Raw genomic sequence first — 17016 nt, 5'->3', positions numbered from 1 at the left:
CGCGCTAAAACTCTTAACAAATAGGCTTCTGGAACAGGGTTATGTTGCTACAAGATTGAAGTCATCACTTCAGAAGTTTTATGGTCGTCATCATGAACTCGTGAATCGTTATGGTGTATCCATCTGCACCATGAAAACTGATTTATTCAACGGGTCATAGTTTTCCTTCCTCGTTTGTGTACCCCGGACATGACTTTTTATGAGCAACTCGGCGGGTGTTTCTAGAAAAGCACAGGACGCTTACCCTACCTGTGCACCTTGTCCATGCTCCCAGTTTTTAGTGGAGTCCGAGTTGCTCATTTACTTTTGTTACTTTGTATGTATTATTTTATTTAGTTTATCTTCTTTGTTGTGTGTGTCTGTTTTCCATGTCTGGTCTTTGTCCCTGGATTACATTCTTTTGATTTCCACTAGAATCTTCGTTCCCTTGATTACTCTTTTTTCGAGGTAAACATTTCCAAAATGGTTCCAATTATCTACTTTGTCAATCTGTCATTATGACATTTGTTCATCTATGTGTTACCAAACTGTGGAGGAAGGAAATGAACAATAAACCATACTCAACTAATTGTGTGATCAACTAAACAGACATACAAAATAGAAATTGTGGTGTCGGTTCTGTTAACAGTAAAATGATATCCCATATGGGGACTAAAAATTGCACTTTTTTTAGAAATTCACTCATTCAAGAAGAATGAATGTGTATGCTGGTCATCTACATTGGCCATATGTCTTAGAGTGACCAATTACTAGGTTAAAATTTTGGGTAGAAATTTATAGTCGAAAAACAGAATGTCCGCATGTCACGCATTATATTATGTTTATAAAGGAACAAGATTATTCTCAGCAAAATTTAACGCAACTTTAGGATTACGTTTAATTGTTATTTTGCATCTGCAGCACCAGGTAAAATTTTGTAATGGAACTAACAACTTGAATATGCCCAAGGTTGATAAGTAGTGCTTGAAAAAAAAACTAACACGCATTCTTGTCTTCATGTTTTTCAAATCACTTCAACAATGCAATATAATTGTTTCCCTTAATTACAGGCAAGACGTAAAGTATCTCTAGCGGCAACAGCTCGCATGATTACAGCAATGAGGCGGTTCACCGTGGCCTCTGTAGCGTCGACTGGCAACAAACTAGGGGAGGAAACTCCAGCAGACAAACAATCCAGACCTGTTTCTTCGGCGTTACACAACTTACACTCAAGACCAACAACGGGTAATAAAACGGTCGACCAAAGGGAAAGATCGCCTTCATCATCTAATAGTCCAAGGCCAATGACATCGAAAATAAAGGGTAGACAACAAGCGAGCAAACAAACTCTCACCAACAGCTCAAAGTCAACTACCACGGTGTTTGTAGCTCCGGGACTTAAATGAAGAGTGGTCTTACTTGACTTTCCGTCTGGTCTTGTTCTGGACTTTATTATCTGATATTTAGCTATGAGTTGTATGTTATGTTTTAATAAACTGTTTTTCACTCGTTTGCAAGCGTTTCATTCCCACAAACCAAAATAAATACCAGATCTCTAGCGTCTTTCACCATGTAGAATGTAGGTTGAAAATCGAACTCTTGAAAAAAGAGAATAGAATAGTAGAGTAGACAAAGAGTGTGATACCAGTGGATAGACGAGTCATTTTTACATATATATATAATTTTCGATTGAAAAATCTTACTTTACTTAACACCTCACTTAAATAAATTTCCTTAAAACATTGTTACCGTTCAATATCGTCTTTTTTAGTATAACATAGTTTACTGTGTCTTAATCGACTTACATTTGAATGCATGGGTGTTAAGAACTTCCCAACAAAAGCATGCTTGGTACAAGTCGATGAAATTGCAAAGGTCTGCAATATAAAGCAAGGTAATCAGTATTAACTTATCATGCCTGATCTAATGATCGTAAGATCTGTGCTTAATATATTACACAGTGAGTAATCATAAAGCCGTAGAAACGTTGAAACTTAAAATTATACTAAAATTAAATAATTTGAGCTTTTAATACGAGGTAAAATGTGATTACTATTTCAACAAGAGTATTTTTCTTAGGATAAATATTGAATGTACTAAATGGTGAAACAGCCTGATATAAATGGTAAGATTCACGCATTATTGATCATTAGGCTTAAGAAAATGCTGGTCAGAAAGCCATATATAGACATTCACAAAAACGCAAACCCACAAACATGAACTTAGTTGGTATGTAAAGTTGATCATAACAATATGCAACGTGTACAATTATTGTCGTTAGTACATGTACATACAATTAATACTGGTAAGATTAATGTAAATATGTGTTTTATATTATATATAACGCTAATAAAATGCTTCATATGGTGCAAATAGATACAATCACAGAGGTCAAACCAAGCACAGTTTACTGGTACAGAACGAGTAATCAACATGATCAAGAGAACCAAGATTCGGGCAGAAATAAATAAAATATAATCCATAGATAAAGATCAGATACGGAAAACAGAAATATATAACAGAAAAATGAAATAACCAAAATTACACGTACAAAGAAACAAAAGCAAATGAGCAACTCGGACTCCACTTTTCAAGAAACACTCGCTCATAAATGTCAAGTCCGGGGAAACGAACAAGAGGCTCCCAGGAGCCTGAATCGTTCACATGTTTAAATTTTGCCTTTTAAGGGCAAAAAAATTAACAAGGAGTTGTCCAACAATTTTGACTCAAGAAGACTTTGGTAGGACTTATTATAAGGATCATTTCAGCACTTGAAAGTTTCTTTCTATCATAGTTTATGGTCGTCATCATCAACTCGTGGATCGTTATTGTGTATTCATCAGCACCATGAAAACTGATGTATTCAACGGATCATAGTTTTCCTTTCATCGTTTGTCTACCCCGGACTTGACTTTTTATGAGCAACTCGGCGGGTGTTTCTAGAAAAGCAGAGGACGCTTATCCTACCGGTGCACCTGGTCCATGCTCCCAGTTTTTAGTGGAGTCCGAGTTGCTCATTTACTTTTGTTACTTTGTATGTATGACTTTAGTTACTTTATGTTCTTTGTTGTGTGTGTCTGTTTTCCATGTCTGGTCTTTGTCCCTGGATTACATTCTTTTGATTACCGCTATAACCTTGGTTCCCTTGATTACTCTCAAAATATTGGCTGAAAACTGTAAAAAATATCATTTTTCTCTTGCAACGAGTCTCCTTTGATCCCTTGGAGACTTTCGTAGACCTTATAATAAGGATCATTTCAGCAATTGAAAGAATTTGGCTAATCCGTACGGTTTTGGAGGTATAGGCGGAAAACTTCTGTATGATCCCTATGTTCTATTTTTAGTATTGGCAGCCATGTTTTTGACGGATCAAAAATCCCCAAATCAGATCGATGCAGGATACTCCAAGGAACATTCATACCAAGTTTGCTTTAAACTGGTCGAGTAGTGTCTAAAGAAAAGATTTTTTTGAAAGAAATAACATTAAAAATATCAACAACAAAAAAAAAAAAACGTCGAAAAATGGTAATAACTCCAACATGGCTTAACAGATTAAAATTTTGACCAGAAAATTTGACCACAGATAGATCTTATCATGCTGAACACTTTTACCCAGTCAGGATTTGGCTTTACCTAATGGTTTTGGAGATATATGCGAAAAACTACTGTCTGACCCCTATGTTCTATTTTTAGTAACAGTAGCCATGTTTATCGACGGATCAAATATCCCCACATCGATTTATGCATAATACCCCAAGGAACATTCATACCAAGTTTGCTTTCAGTTGGTCAAGTAGTGTCAGAGGAGAAGAATTTTGAAAAATTGTTAACGACGACGACGGACGCCAAGTGATGGCAATAGCTCACATTGCCTTCGGCCAGGTGAGCTAAAAAGGAAAAGGACACTATGACTGGGTGAACAAATAAGTTTTTATTTTATCATAGCAACTCTAAAAGACATAACATGTATGATGCAGCTCTTAATTTTGAATTACAGTTAAATGTTTCACGCAGCATAATTTGATGAACTGAATGAAAAATGTCATAGAACTTTAAGGTTTGCAAATATAAATCTTTGAAAAATCCTTTACATTGGTCCCTATTGCAAAAAACGGTCTGGAATCAAAATATTTAAGTGACCGTGTACCTTATCAGGAAACTTGCTATTCAATTTCAAAGGGACTCAACAACGTTCATTCCAGTGTCTTCCCCGAAACCAGGAAAATTTGTTTCCAATTCTTTTTAGCCTCATATTCCTCTACAGTAAAGATGATAAACCGATGAAACCCATCCATGTCTGACCATCGCGGTATTGAACTTTGTGGTACAACTCCATAAAAATCAATACACTTGTATCGAAATTACGAATTTAACTTTAAAACATGAAATTTTGTGGTTTTATAAAAATAACTCGTTCAATAGTACAGGCCAAGAGTAATAATCATAACTACATGTAATGCAAATCATAAATCCAACAGCTTTCGTTTTGATCATCCAACTAAAACTAAGTAACCTAACATATATCTGTTCCTGTATATATGATATAGGAAGATACAATCATAAAACTAGAGTTGGATATGGCGAATATGTCAAAGAGACAACAACCCTAATGAATGCAAAATGTCAGCTCAATGTCACCCAAGGGTCTTCAATAAACGAGACAACCCTCACACCACAGGGCGATCGCAGTTGGTACAAAACAACATTATACATTATTAACTTAAGTGAAATAGTTGCCCTTATTACATGATCCATCAACATAAAATACAATAATAATGTATACTTCAATAGATTCCTGTAACCTATTTGTCAGAAAAAGAACATGCAATTTACAGGCATATGCAATTAACAGTAATTGTCATTTGGGGAGAAAATACCTCATATTTTCGATATTTAGGTGTGACATATTCTTTCATGTCTAATTAGATTCCTGCCATAAAGTCTAGTTAAAAGAAAGAGAAAATACTGTTACAAAAATGAAGATCTTTAGAAAAATTGAGGTATTTCACTAATGATGCAATATTGTTTTAACCATTAAGTTACATTTTTGAGGAAATTTTGAATAATATTTATGCAATAATAAGGAATTTTCTAATTTGTTGGTCTTGTGTTATGCAAATGCGAGGAATTTTTTACATTAATAAGATGGAAAATGTTTTTGTTCTTTGAGTTGAACAGGTATGTGATTAAATGGAATCCAATTCACTAAAAGATTTTCTTGATAAAATGAACAGTATTAGAAAATCAAAACTTCAACTCGTTGTGCCTAATAAATAAATAGTAAGTAATTTGGTTTTTTTTTGTTTTTTTTTATTTATTTTACTTTACAGATCCATTTCATATACATAATATCATATTGCACTAAGATATCTATACAAAAATATAGCAATTACAGTTGTGACAGTAAACGTACATAAAAAATAAATTAACTACTAAGTAAACTTACACCATATATATATTACTGACAAATATCTTATTTATACAATTTAACTGAAGTCATTGATTTCCAATATCATTATGTTATATTCACAAAATTTGGTCCTCAATAGCATAAAAAAAAAAATAAATAATATAAATTGATGAGTACAGCACCAATGTAGACAAATGATCTATCGTCATTCTGTGCACATGGAATATAATAATCATCCACAGGCTACTAGCATAGGAAGGAGAATAGGCAAACATTTATATCGTGCTAAATGACTATTAATGTATCGTCCATATTTAGTAAAATAGTCCTACAATTTTACTCAATGTCAACTATGAAAAAAAGAAAATTTTAATACACATTTTACCATTCTTACAACAGTTGATCCAGAAACCCTGGTCACAGAGGAAAATTAACATGTTTACAACCAGAATAAGGAATATAAGCGTGGTCACAGAGGAAAAATTACAATGTTTTGAACTGTCACTCATATCTGGTTAAAATATTTAATAATCTCCATGAACAACTTTATAATGCAAGAGATGTTATTATAGGTACAGACTTTGAAAAAAAATGGAAATTTATGAATTGGGAACAAATTTCTGTGTCACCTGAGAAATGAGAAAATAAATTAATTTTACTTTAAATGGTCTGAAATTGTATATCCTTCAAATAAATTAGAAATGATATCAGATAACATAACTGAAAACATGGTTCACAAACATATCATGTTACTGGTGATAAAATTCTCAGATTAACATGCATGTACAATGAAATACAATGTCCCTATCAATATACAAAATTAAAAATTTCATAACATTATTTCCCTGGCATAATTTCCCTTTATGGATTTCTTTGAATAAGGATTTACATACAAAATAACAGTAAATTATTTTCATACACAAAATTCAGCAATAACTAAGAAAACACTGCATGTTAGTATGATACCATCTTCAATGAGTTGCTATCAAACTTCTTTGACCAATACAGATAGCATAGTAGCCAGATGATACATGCAAAAACAAATCAAACAACTTCAGTCAGAAGCATCAACTGATTTATGTCCCTTTGTCTTCACGAAAAAGAAATTATGACTCACAAGCCCAAACTTTATCACATTAACGTTTAATGATTTATGGGTTGAGAATACTTGATTGTTAATTCAGAAATGGTTTCACAATTTAACACTTCAAAAATGTTTATAAACTTTGATATGCTTACAATGATTGATATTGCTTTTTTGATCTGGTTTGACCACTGCAGTATGATGGCATTACGGTTTAACAGCCCAGTGGTTCTGGGCTTGGGCCAAATAAAGAAGACTGAACTCAGTTATTCTGCTTTCACTGACCAATTATGGTACAGATAAATGAATCACAATACAGATATAGTGACATATGAACACATAAATTCATTCAAGCCAATGTCAATATTAGCAATAGCAAAATTATTTCTTGTGACAACAATTTGAATTTTTTTCAATTTACAAAATGCACAAGCTTAAGCAAATGTCTGTGCATTCACTTCTCAGCCATTCTCAAGCAGTTAACAGTCTAGTACCCCTGCTCTTTTTCTTGGTTGCTGATCTGTGAATTCATCAACAGAGTTGGAGAGCACTCACTAAAGGCTAAACCTGCCCCTGCCCTACATTGCTGAATACTGCCTACCATTGTCCAACTAAAATAGAAGGATATCAGTACATACTTACAGTCACAGTAAAATAGGACATTTTTTTATTTAATTGTTCTATCAGATCACATCTGACTGTTAATTATAAATAACAGATAACTTTGTTTATGCATTTATTTTCTGTTGCAGTCCCAACAGCATATGGGTTCTGTGGGTAAGAAATGCCACACCTAAAACAGCATAAAGTATAAAAGAGTTCTAAGTTATGGAATCAATATGAATCTGGGGATGCTTTTCTTCTTCAAAAACTTGTTTCTGACAGTTTGTGAACATAAAACAATTTATGACATAGTCTAGTATATAGACTTTCAATTATATTGCAATCTCCATACTGGACCTACCTGTTTGTGATGAGCCTTAACACTCAACAGTCTCCATACTGGACCTACCTGTTTGTGATAGGGCCATTACACTCAACAGTTTCCATACTGAACCTACCTGTTAGTGATAGGGTCAAAACACTCAACAGTCTCCATACTGGATTTCCCTGTTTTTGATTGGGCCATAAAACACAACAGTCTCCATACTGGGCCTACCTATTTGTGAAAGGGCCATAACACTCAACAGTCTCCATACTGGACCTACCTGTTTGTGATAGGGCCATTACACTCAACAGTCTGCATACTGGACCAAAGTGATTGTGATAGGGCCATGACACTCGACAGTTTCCATACTGGACCTAGCTGTTAGTGATAGGGTCAAAACACTCAACATTCTCCATACTGGACTTCCCTGTTTTTGATTGGGCCATATAACACAACAGTCTCCATACTGGACCTACCTTTTTGTTATTGGGTCATAACATTCAACAGTCTCCATACTGGACCAACATAATTGTGATAGGGCCATGACACTCAACAGTCTCCATGTGAGACCTACACGTTTGTGATAGGGTCATGACACTCAACAGTCTCCATACTGGACCTACCTGTTTGTGATAGGGTCATGACACTCAACAGTCTCCATACTGGACCTACCTGTTTGTGATAGGGTCATAACACTCAACAGAACTCAAGTAGTTCAATCCATCATGGCCACCAACAGCAAAAACTTTACCACCCATTGTGGACACGCCCACTCCACCTCGGGCAAATGTCATATCAGCCATTCTTTCCCACTTATTGGTCTGGCAATCATACCTCTCACAAGTGTTAAGTGGAGAACTATCATCAAACCCACCTGGGAAAAATATAATGCATAAACCTATATGTTGTTATTTTGGGTTGATAGTAATGACATAGTAAAGAGAGTTGAGAGAAACTTTTTGAGACAACATTTCTGTCTAATTACACTTAAAATCAAAGGAACAACAAAAGGCCACCTTCAACCTTGAACACTAAACAAGTTTGTCTCAATAAATGGGAGAGCTTACAAAGTTGAACATAACCAAACAGCACAATTCAATACAGAAAAAAAAATGAACATAAAAATACAAAAAGTGACATTTCCCTAGGTCATTGGATGAACCATATTCATACATGTATTTATTTCCAAGCATGCAAAGATGAATTTTCAAAATGATGAAATAGAAAGTCAGCGTACAGAAATATAATTGGAAAGGTATAAGGATCTTACCACATTTGTAAAGTTTTCAAAAATTGTTTAGCTACAGTACGTACTCTCTGATTCAGGAGGTCCTACCCTAGTCCTAGGACTTACAAACAAATCCCTGTGATACAATTGGCCCTACCCCAGATCTGGGATTTACCTGCAATATAGAAATCCCTACAGTACAGAGGGACCTGTACCAGTCCTACATCTTACCCACAACATAGACAAATCCCTCTAATACAGTTAGTCCTGCACCAGCCCTGGGTCTCTCCATGCTTGCTATACTGGTCCATTTATTCATGATAGGGTCATATTTTTCACATCTGTCCAGTGAAGAGGTTCCATCATTACCTCCCACTGCATACAAATTACCCTATCAAAGATATGGCACATTTCAGAATTAAACTTCCAAGAAAATAGTCAAAATATTTTATGAACCAGAGTTTAATATACTTCTGCTGTTTCAACCACTTGTTGTTGTCTGAATTATTCTACATTGTCATTTGGCAAATGAAATTAATTTATAGTTGCTACAGGTAGGTCCTACTTTCAATTTATCCATTCACTAAAATGTAAATGAGCAAATGAAATGTACGAAGAAGATGAAATGACTAAAATGCACCTAACCACTAAATATCCATATATGATCATACATTGAATGCAGTGACACCAACACCCCCTCGTCTAACATTCATGGCGGAAACAAATGTCCATTTATCACAGGCATGGTCATATCTTTCTACTGTGTCGTAACAAGTCGTATCATCTAATCCACCAACAGCATATATAGCTCCACCCATAGGAGCTAAAGCTATACCTCGTCTGTTAAAAAAAAATTATATAGATTCATTCACTGGAGCTAGAGCTATACCTCGTCTGTTAAAAGAAAAAAATATACATGAGCATAAGTTTTTTTTTCTATATTATGCATAACTGAAATTCAAAATTTTAAGGTGATGAAAAATTCTCATTTCAAAAAGTTTTCACTCTAAAAGGCAATAAAAACTCTTTTTAAAAACAAACAATATTTCAACTTTTAGCAGATGCCATTTTAATTTGGTGCTAAAAATACTCCACTACATGTACATTCAATTTTATGACCTCACTACTTGTACCTTGATATCTTACTGATGAAAAGATTGAGCTTGTCAACTACCTGATAATACATTGACTTTCATACCTTGGTGTTGTCATGGCAGCTATGTTGTACCACTTATTTGTTTTAGGATCAAAGACTTCACCAGTATTTAAATGTTTTGTTCCATCATGTCCACCAACAGCATACAGTAAACCTTAACAAAACTGAATTTATAAATATTTCTTTACCTGTTAATAAAAAGTATCTGTGAAAAATGTGTTTTCATCAAACATCTACGCATTTGTTGGTGTAATTTATACATTTACTTTGGATATTATTGTTTTTTTTTTTTTATTATGAGTATACAGTCTAAATAAAATGACATTTATATTAACTGTACACACTAATTTTGAAAACAAAACCATTTACATGCTTCTTTCTTCTTTAAATTCAACTCAATTGGAAACCATCAATCATTACTGGATACTCTAGGTATAAGTATGGAAGAATAAGTAAAAGATAAGGGATTTCCTTTACCTCCAGTCCAACAGACCCCTACATGACGTCTTCTGTTCATCATCTCTGTGATAGCAAACCATCTGTTGTCTCTAGGGTCATAACACTCAATGCTCTTAAATGGGTCTCCTGATGCGCCTCTTCCTCCAACACAAAAGAGTACACCTTCAAGCAATCAGAACATCATGCTATTACAAGTTACATGTTATGCTTAATTAAATGCACATGCAATATGAAATACTTTTTTCAAACCCATTGGAAGTAAGAACGAATTTAATCTAATATTTGTTCAGGGCATGTTTCCAGTAAACTGAGTCAATTCAAATACTGATACAATTTTAAAGGATAGGAATTTCTCAGCTGATAAATTGAAAGCCTCACAACTTATGCCATTCAGGATTAAAATCATATGGTCAAGAAAATGATTAAAGAGATCCAAACAAAACAAAGGATCATGACGAGTACTTCTAGGTTCACTATAAATAGTGGCATGCATAAGTATTTTCTGTTCAAATATCTGAATGAAGCATCTCACTCTGTTCTAAATTTCAATTTTTTTTAATCAGTCATAAATTTGTTAAACTGCTTTCCTTTCTAAACCTACATATGAAATTACTTTGTACCTGCACAACTGTTCCTAGGTCTGGTCTTTTCTGAAGGTTTGACCTTTGACACCAGACTGGCCATAGACATTTGGTATGACTTTGCATCATCCACTAGATCACGACAATCCAGATCTTTCTTTACCAAATCCTCACTGGCAACATTTTCTAATAGATATGATGGTTTCAGCAAGGCTAACTTAACATGAGACAGAAGTTTGGAGAGGTAACCCTTTCGCCCATCAATATCTTCTTTGACCCATTTCAATATGGCTTCATACACCTGAGTTTCTTCCTGAATATTGAGATCAGATGACTTTACCAGCATTTCAAGGTGGTCAAAGGTCATCTCTCTGAATTCCTCTGTGTCAACAACATCAGTGAAATTATCCATTATATAATGGTCAGCCATCTTCATAAGTTCTGCATGGTTGTGCTGCTCTGCGAAATTATGGACATCTATGCAATTGGTAGGATGAAGATGGTTCTCCATGAATTGGCAGCAGGCCTCGATTACTGTGTTGATCTGGAGTATAGAAGCAGCATATAAAATAGGCTGGACAGTTTCAATGGTGAATGCTATCTTCCCAGTGTATGCAAAGCTGATCAGTTTTGTCATAGCACTCTCCTCAATATCATGTATTGTGATAACCTTCTGGCGGCTCTCTGTCATTTCCGACATAAACATGGCTCTGAAGTACTGGCTTACACATGACAGAACAATCTTGTGACATTTAAATGAAGTCTCTCCAACCTTCAATTCAACATCATACAAGTCATTGTTTTTGAAGAATTCTTGAAAAGTCTTGAAACAGTTTTTGTAATGATGTTTTGCCTCAAAGTTTTGTGACATCACAGATTCAGCAGGGAGGTTTTCTGAGGTAGCCATTTTGTTTAGTCTTTTAGAAGATGACCTTGAGACAGACTTTGAACTAGGTTTAGGAGGTACAGGAGGGGCATTTTCTTTAAGGCTGTCTGTTCTTTTGGGTAATGGCGGTTTGTCTCCCATAGCTTTTTGGTAAAATTTTCCAAATGATTGGGTTACTCAGCATTATCCAGTTGAGGTCTTTTCAAAATGAGATCTGGAGAAACTGAAGATAAAATATGGTTTAATCAATTAGCTTAATTAATTTAGCATAAGGTCAGCCAGTGCACACAACTGAAAGAAGTATCAATACTCAGTTTTAATAACTGTACATGGGTTTGTGAAATTGCCCCCAAATAGTACACTTCCAATTTTAAAATTTAACTAATTACAATGTAATTGTGTTCCTGACAAAAATACACATCTCTGTCTGTAGAGCTTTTAAAGCACACTGCCTTTATTGTTGTCTTAACAAAGACAAGAAAAACTAATATAGGAAGGTGCTGTTGTAAAAAACATTTCTAAATTGTACACATACTAATAAGCATAATTCTTTTATATTGGGAATGATCACAGTTTCAAACAATGGAATAAAGAGGATGAAACTCACAAAAAAACTACTAGTATATTCATTCACCTGCAACAAAATTCATACCTGTATCATTAAAGAGAATAAATTTCTAAAAAATAAAATTTACATACATAAAACATGTCATCGAAAACTCATAAAATACCCCAAAAGGGTTACTTCAACATATGTTTAAAAGTCTTCAAGTTCAGTAAAATATGTTAATTTTATGCAGTAAATCCAGCCAAAGATATTCCTTTCAATTCTGTGTGTCTGAAGACAGATTTGTACATGATGTGCATGTTGTACTTACAAGAAAAATATTGAGTGTAACTAACTATAGGTATAAATTTACAATTAACATACATGTATAAAATACTAAAATAATCTTTACCTGTCATTGTCTATCCTCTTAAATAAAAATTTGATTCCACAAATGTGAAAACAAATACTTAAGTTGTTGAAAAGTGATAATGTAGCTGGTATATAAAATGTGCTAAAATCTCCATGGTATTTTTACGAGATTTCACATTTTCTTATGTCAAGTGCTGATGAATTGATGAAAAACACTGTCTTGCATAACTGTACAACCAGTCAGAACAAGTTAAAAGTCAGTTTTATGTCCTGAATGAACTTTCAAAAATACATTTACATCAAGTACATGTAATATACATGTATACCATTTTTTTCCTAAATGTACATTCAATACCTGATAACATAAACCTTTATTAACACCAGTGGCAAATCAAAAGGGATGTAGAAGCGGTATGTCCCTCCCCCCTTTTTAGGTTAATTTTTTTGGTTTGGTTTTATGTTTTTTTTAACCTTCAAACTTCCTTAATCTACACCTAATCATACCTGTAGGTAGTGTCCTAGCTAACCAAAAACAAAAGCTTTGCCAATTGCAGCATGATACAACCACAGCAAGTTAAATTCTGTTCAGTTAAGGCAAGTTTGACATAATATTAGTTTTTGACACACTAAACATGGAACTTAGAGTTCATTATGGACAAAACAACTCATTTGGACACAATATTGCCCAATATTTTGAAATTCAATTTAAGAGAAAAGGTATGCTTCAGGGTGCATTCCCGGATCACTTTGTACCTCCTTATCTCAAAAACAGTAAATGATAGGGTTAATTTGGTAATTTCAAAGAATACATAATGTAAATTAAAACTGTGATCAAACATTGCATTTTTCATATTATTTAGAACTGTTATTACATATAATCTGAATGTCAATCAATACTGCAGATTTCTGAAGTATTAACTGTAATCAGTAGTTAAACAGAATTCAACTTCACACACATTCACAAATTTTGTCTAATTTCACCTTCTTCCCAAATTTCTGAACCTGTCCATTAGTCTGTAAGTTTGTTTTCCCTCCAATAACCTTGATAACAGTGTATTTATACTACACTGTAATTAAACTTAAATAAAACCAAATTCAGAAAATAATTTCCTTGATGAACATAAGATTTTTAAAAATGAGACACTTTTTATCAATTTGAATTTTCCTGTCAATTTTACTTGGTAAAAATCACTGCTACTTACTTCCTGTTTATTAATTGGTAAATATCAATGATAGAAAGGAGATTTTTACTGATTAACGTGTTAAATGGAACATGCTCAACACATTTAATACTTCCTGATACATTACTGCAAGAACTAAATTACCTAAATGCATATTTATTATTAAATATCTTTCATGGCCAAAAATGAGTCCCTAAAATCTTCAGTTGATTTGAAGACTAGGCCTGAATTTTATTTGCAGAAATAATAGAATATTATTGAGCTTAATAATTGCCAGAAACATATTTACTGGATATAATAGAGGTATTGAATGGTGTAAATGGAATTACTTATGGATTTCAGGGGTTGCTTTGGCTATCAAAATTCTGTCGCCAGAAAAAATCACCAGCTGCCAATTTTTGTCGTCAATTTTCAGAAATTATTACCAAAATGGGTGTCAAAAATTTTATTTTCTAATTGTTTTAAAATATGACAGTATTAAGTCCAGTGATGAGTTATCTTTGTCAATTCATCAAAATAACCCCTTCATTCTTGACATATATGTATCCAAGATTCACTCCTAATGCATGTATAAAGCAGGTTTTTAACTCTAGTCTTTAACAGTCAGGATTTAAAACCATTAGTCACTTTTTATATGCAAAATAATAAAGTACTACTCCAGACACAGGTATTTTATTTCTATCAAGGACTTTGTATTACTATGCTCATATAGTCCCTGATTTTAAAACATGTTGACCTTTGTCCTTTGTGGTCTAATTAAGTTTATCTTGAAATATAATTTCATTTTTTATTTATAAATTTTCAACAAACTTGATTCTTTTTCCAAGTGATAAAATTTCTAGTATAAAACTACCATGGACCATTAATTGTGTCCCTTTTCCATCATCTCTAATTCTCTTTTTCTGAATATTATGACTTAATGCCTTCAGTATTTCCTCAATTAAACTTTGGAAATCCCATCTATTTGTTTACCCATTTTACCGCCAAAATAGGCACATGACGAAGTGTAAACAAATGTCATCCATTTTCTTTTATCAATTCTTGCATTTTGAGGTGTTTTAGACACTTCCTGATGGGATAATCATTGTTAATTGGATTTAATTTATTCAGTCATAAGGTAACTCTGTTTCTGAATGTATCATATGGTATAACAGGGCCGTGAAGCTTGTATGTAGCCACATACACATGGCCATGATTGTGTTTACTTTTGACCATATGGTGTGAGTTTTGATTGGCTCAATATTATATTTACATCTGATAGACACCTTCCGGGAGGATATTGTGAGTCATGGTCACCTGGACTAATTAATTTTGATTTGGCTTCAGTTGTAAATTGGTTATGGTCAGTTAACTTTGACCTGGTGTCAACACAATTGTTGAATTGAAGAGAATATCCATTGCTGACGAACTTCATGTCAATTTTAATATACAAAACCTAGGTGCCAGGAAAATCGCCAACTGGTTATTTTTGTTGCCAGACTAAATAAAAAATCGCAAATGGCAACACTGGCGAAGCCCAGCACGATCCCTGGATTTTATTTTTGTGTAGTGTTTTGAAATAGTAGGGAATTTCCAGGGATGAAATGCTGATACAAGGTATTTTGATCCTGAAGGATCATGGGTGGATGCTGAAGGATCATGTGTGGATCCTAAAGGATCAAAATCCCAAAAAGACTCTTTTCAGGGGTGGTCCTTTTCACAATTTGAAAACTGTAACAGATTCTGAAATCTGATTGAAAAACACAAGCAAGGACTTTCATGAGGAATTCTAAAACAAAAAAAAATGAAAATCAGACCAGAAATTATGGTCATGAAATCAGAAAAAAAACTTGTTTCTGGCTCCTTATTCTTACTTTGCTAAAGACACAACCCCAAAACAACAAGACACAACACAAAAAATCAATTTCAGTCTTCCTTTTGTGGTATGGCACCTTGAAATATAATATCAAATAGATTAATTCACAAATAGTTAAGTTATTGTCTGAACATCTGAAAAATGCATGTTTCTGGTCCCCATTTTTGGTCCTTAATTTCTGAAAAGTTTGTCTTTACCCTAAAAATCAATCAATATCATAGACATTCCTATGCTTTTATTGGAGTTATATATATATAGTTCAATTCCATGAAACAGAAGGGTAACGTAAATATAACTTTTCAGCGGAATTTTGATTATTCTGTTAGATTCCAGTTTCAAAAATTGATTCTGCTCCGTTCCGTTCCAAAAGTAACAAGCTCCACCTACTCTCTATTACAATTCAAAATGTCAACAAAACAGGGTCTCTCATGGAAAATGATCAAAACTTCAATAAAAATGTAATTTTTGTAGCAAGTATGGTCTCTGAATACAGGATAATGATGCCGGAATTGAACTACACATGAAGGTAGGTGTGACATGCACAATTTCAACTTGAAAGTTGTTACAAGCAGTTGAAGGGTGGTACTCTGCGGTACCGCACAGGGATTTTTTTTGACAAGATGCCTGTGTTGTGGATACCTGGATTGGCTGGAAGTTTAAAGTGGAGTTTAGTCAGTAAGTCATGTTCGTCTACACGTTCCTTGAATGATGACAAAACTGTCATCATATGAGTTTACAAAAAAAAAAACCAAAAAAAAAAACACTAACTTACTTACAATGAACTTCTTTTTTTTTAAAGACGCAAATACAAATCTAATCCAAACTAAAAAGAGACAAAAAGTACAAGGGAAGTGTAACTGCAAAATATTTTTGAATAGAACATGTACATCTCGGTCCTTTTACATATCGTACCACGAATCGTTACGTTTATCCAACTACGCCAAAAACTGATTTTTTCAACATATCATAGTTTTTCTTTCTTCTTCCGTCTACCCCACATGTCTACCCCGGAAATGACTTTTTTTATAAGCAACTCATTGGGTGTTTCAAGAAAAGCAAAGGATTCAATCATACCCTACCGGTTCTCCTGGTCCATGCCCCGAGTTAGAGGAGTCCGAGTTGCTCATATACTTTTGTCAGGGGCGGATCCAGGATTTTAGATTGGGGTGGGGCACACAGTTAAAAATTGCACCGAATGGAGCGAAGCGAAAAAATTTTTGGGGATAAATTTTTGAAATATTCTTATAGAGTGAGTGCAATGTAGATATCTTTTGTGGTAAAATTAGCGAGAAATTAAAATTTCAACCTAAAGCCGCCTAAATTTAAGCCTGACAACCCATACTTTGCAAA

General features: G+C 33.9%; 2 protein-coding genes across 12 annotated transcripts in view; one reads left to right on the top strand and one right to left on the bottom strand.

Moving 5' to 3' along the window:
* LOC148604191 (uncharacterized) overlaps positions 1 to 1491 on the top strand; it is a 34507-nt gene extending 33016 nt beyond the window's left edge. For 6 of the 7 annotated variants that reach the window (XM_088550386.1, XM_088550382.1, XM_088550381.1 and 3 more), the window contains one exon: positions 1050 to 1491. In XM_088550386.1, the coding sequence (XP_088406512.1) occupies positions 1050 to 1385 (336 nt within the window). In that variant the 3' untranslated portion in view covers positions 1386 to 1491. The remainder of the gene's footprint in view (positions 1 to 1049) is intronic. The other variant, XM_088550388.1, reaches the window with a different exon arrangement.
* LOC148604190 (kelch-like protein 8) lies at positions 986 to 16542 on the bottom strand. 5 transcript variants are annotated; one of them, XM_088550389.1, is made up of 10 exons: positions 16443 to 16542; positions 10865 to 11934; positions 10263 to 10406; positions 9828 to 9939; positions 9301 to 9469; positions 8861 to 9020; positions 8074 to 8275; positions 6968 to 7084; positions 1785 to 1856; positions 986 to 1577 (listed from the first exon to the last, which is right to left on the bottom strand). In XM_088550389.1, exons 2-9 carry the CDS (start codon positions 11850 to 11852, stop codon positions 1802 to 1804), a joined length of 1947 nt encoding a protein of 648 aa, XP_088406515.1. In that variant the 5' UTR covers positions 11853 to 11934; positions 16443 to 16542; the 3' UTR covers positions 986 to 1577; positions 1785 to 1801. The 5 variants fall into 5 exon arrangements, with proteins under 5 accessions (XP_088406515.1, XP_088406516.1, XP_088406517.1 ...); XM_088550390.1 differs by having other exon boundaries at positions 16439 to 16526; XM_088550391.1 differs by lacking the exon at positions 1785 to 1856.
* Positions 16543 to 17016: the final 474 nt, after the last annotated feature.

The sequence above is a fragment of the Perna viridis genome, chromosome 10 (assembly GCF_037379345.1).
Source record: "Perna viridis isolate PV_CMFRI_1.1 ecotype Kerala chromosome 10, ASM3737934v1, whole genome shotgun sequence".
Classification (NCBI taxonomy): Eukaryota; Metazoa; Mollusca; class Bivalvia; order Mytilida; family Mytilidae; genus Perna; species Perna viridis.
Note: the sequence above shows the minus strand (reverse complement) of the source record. Positions and strands in the feature narration are given on the sequence as shown.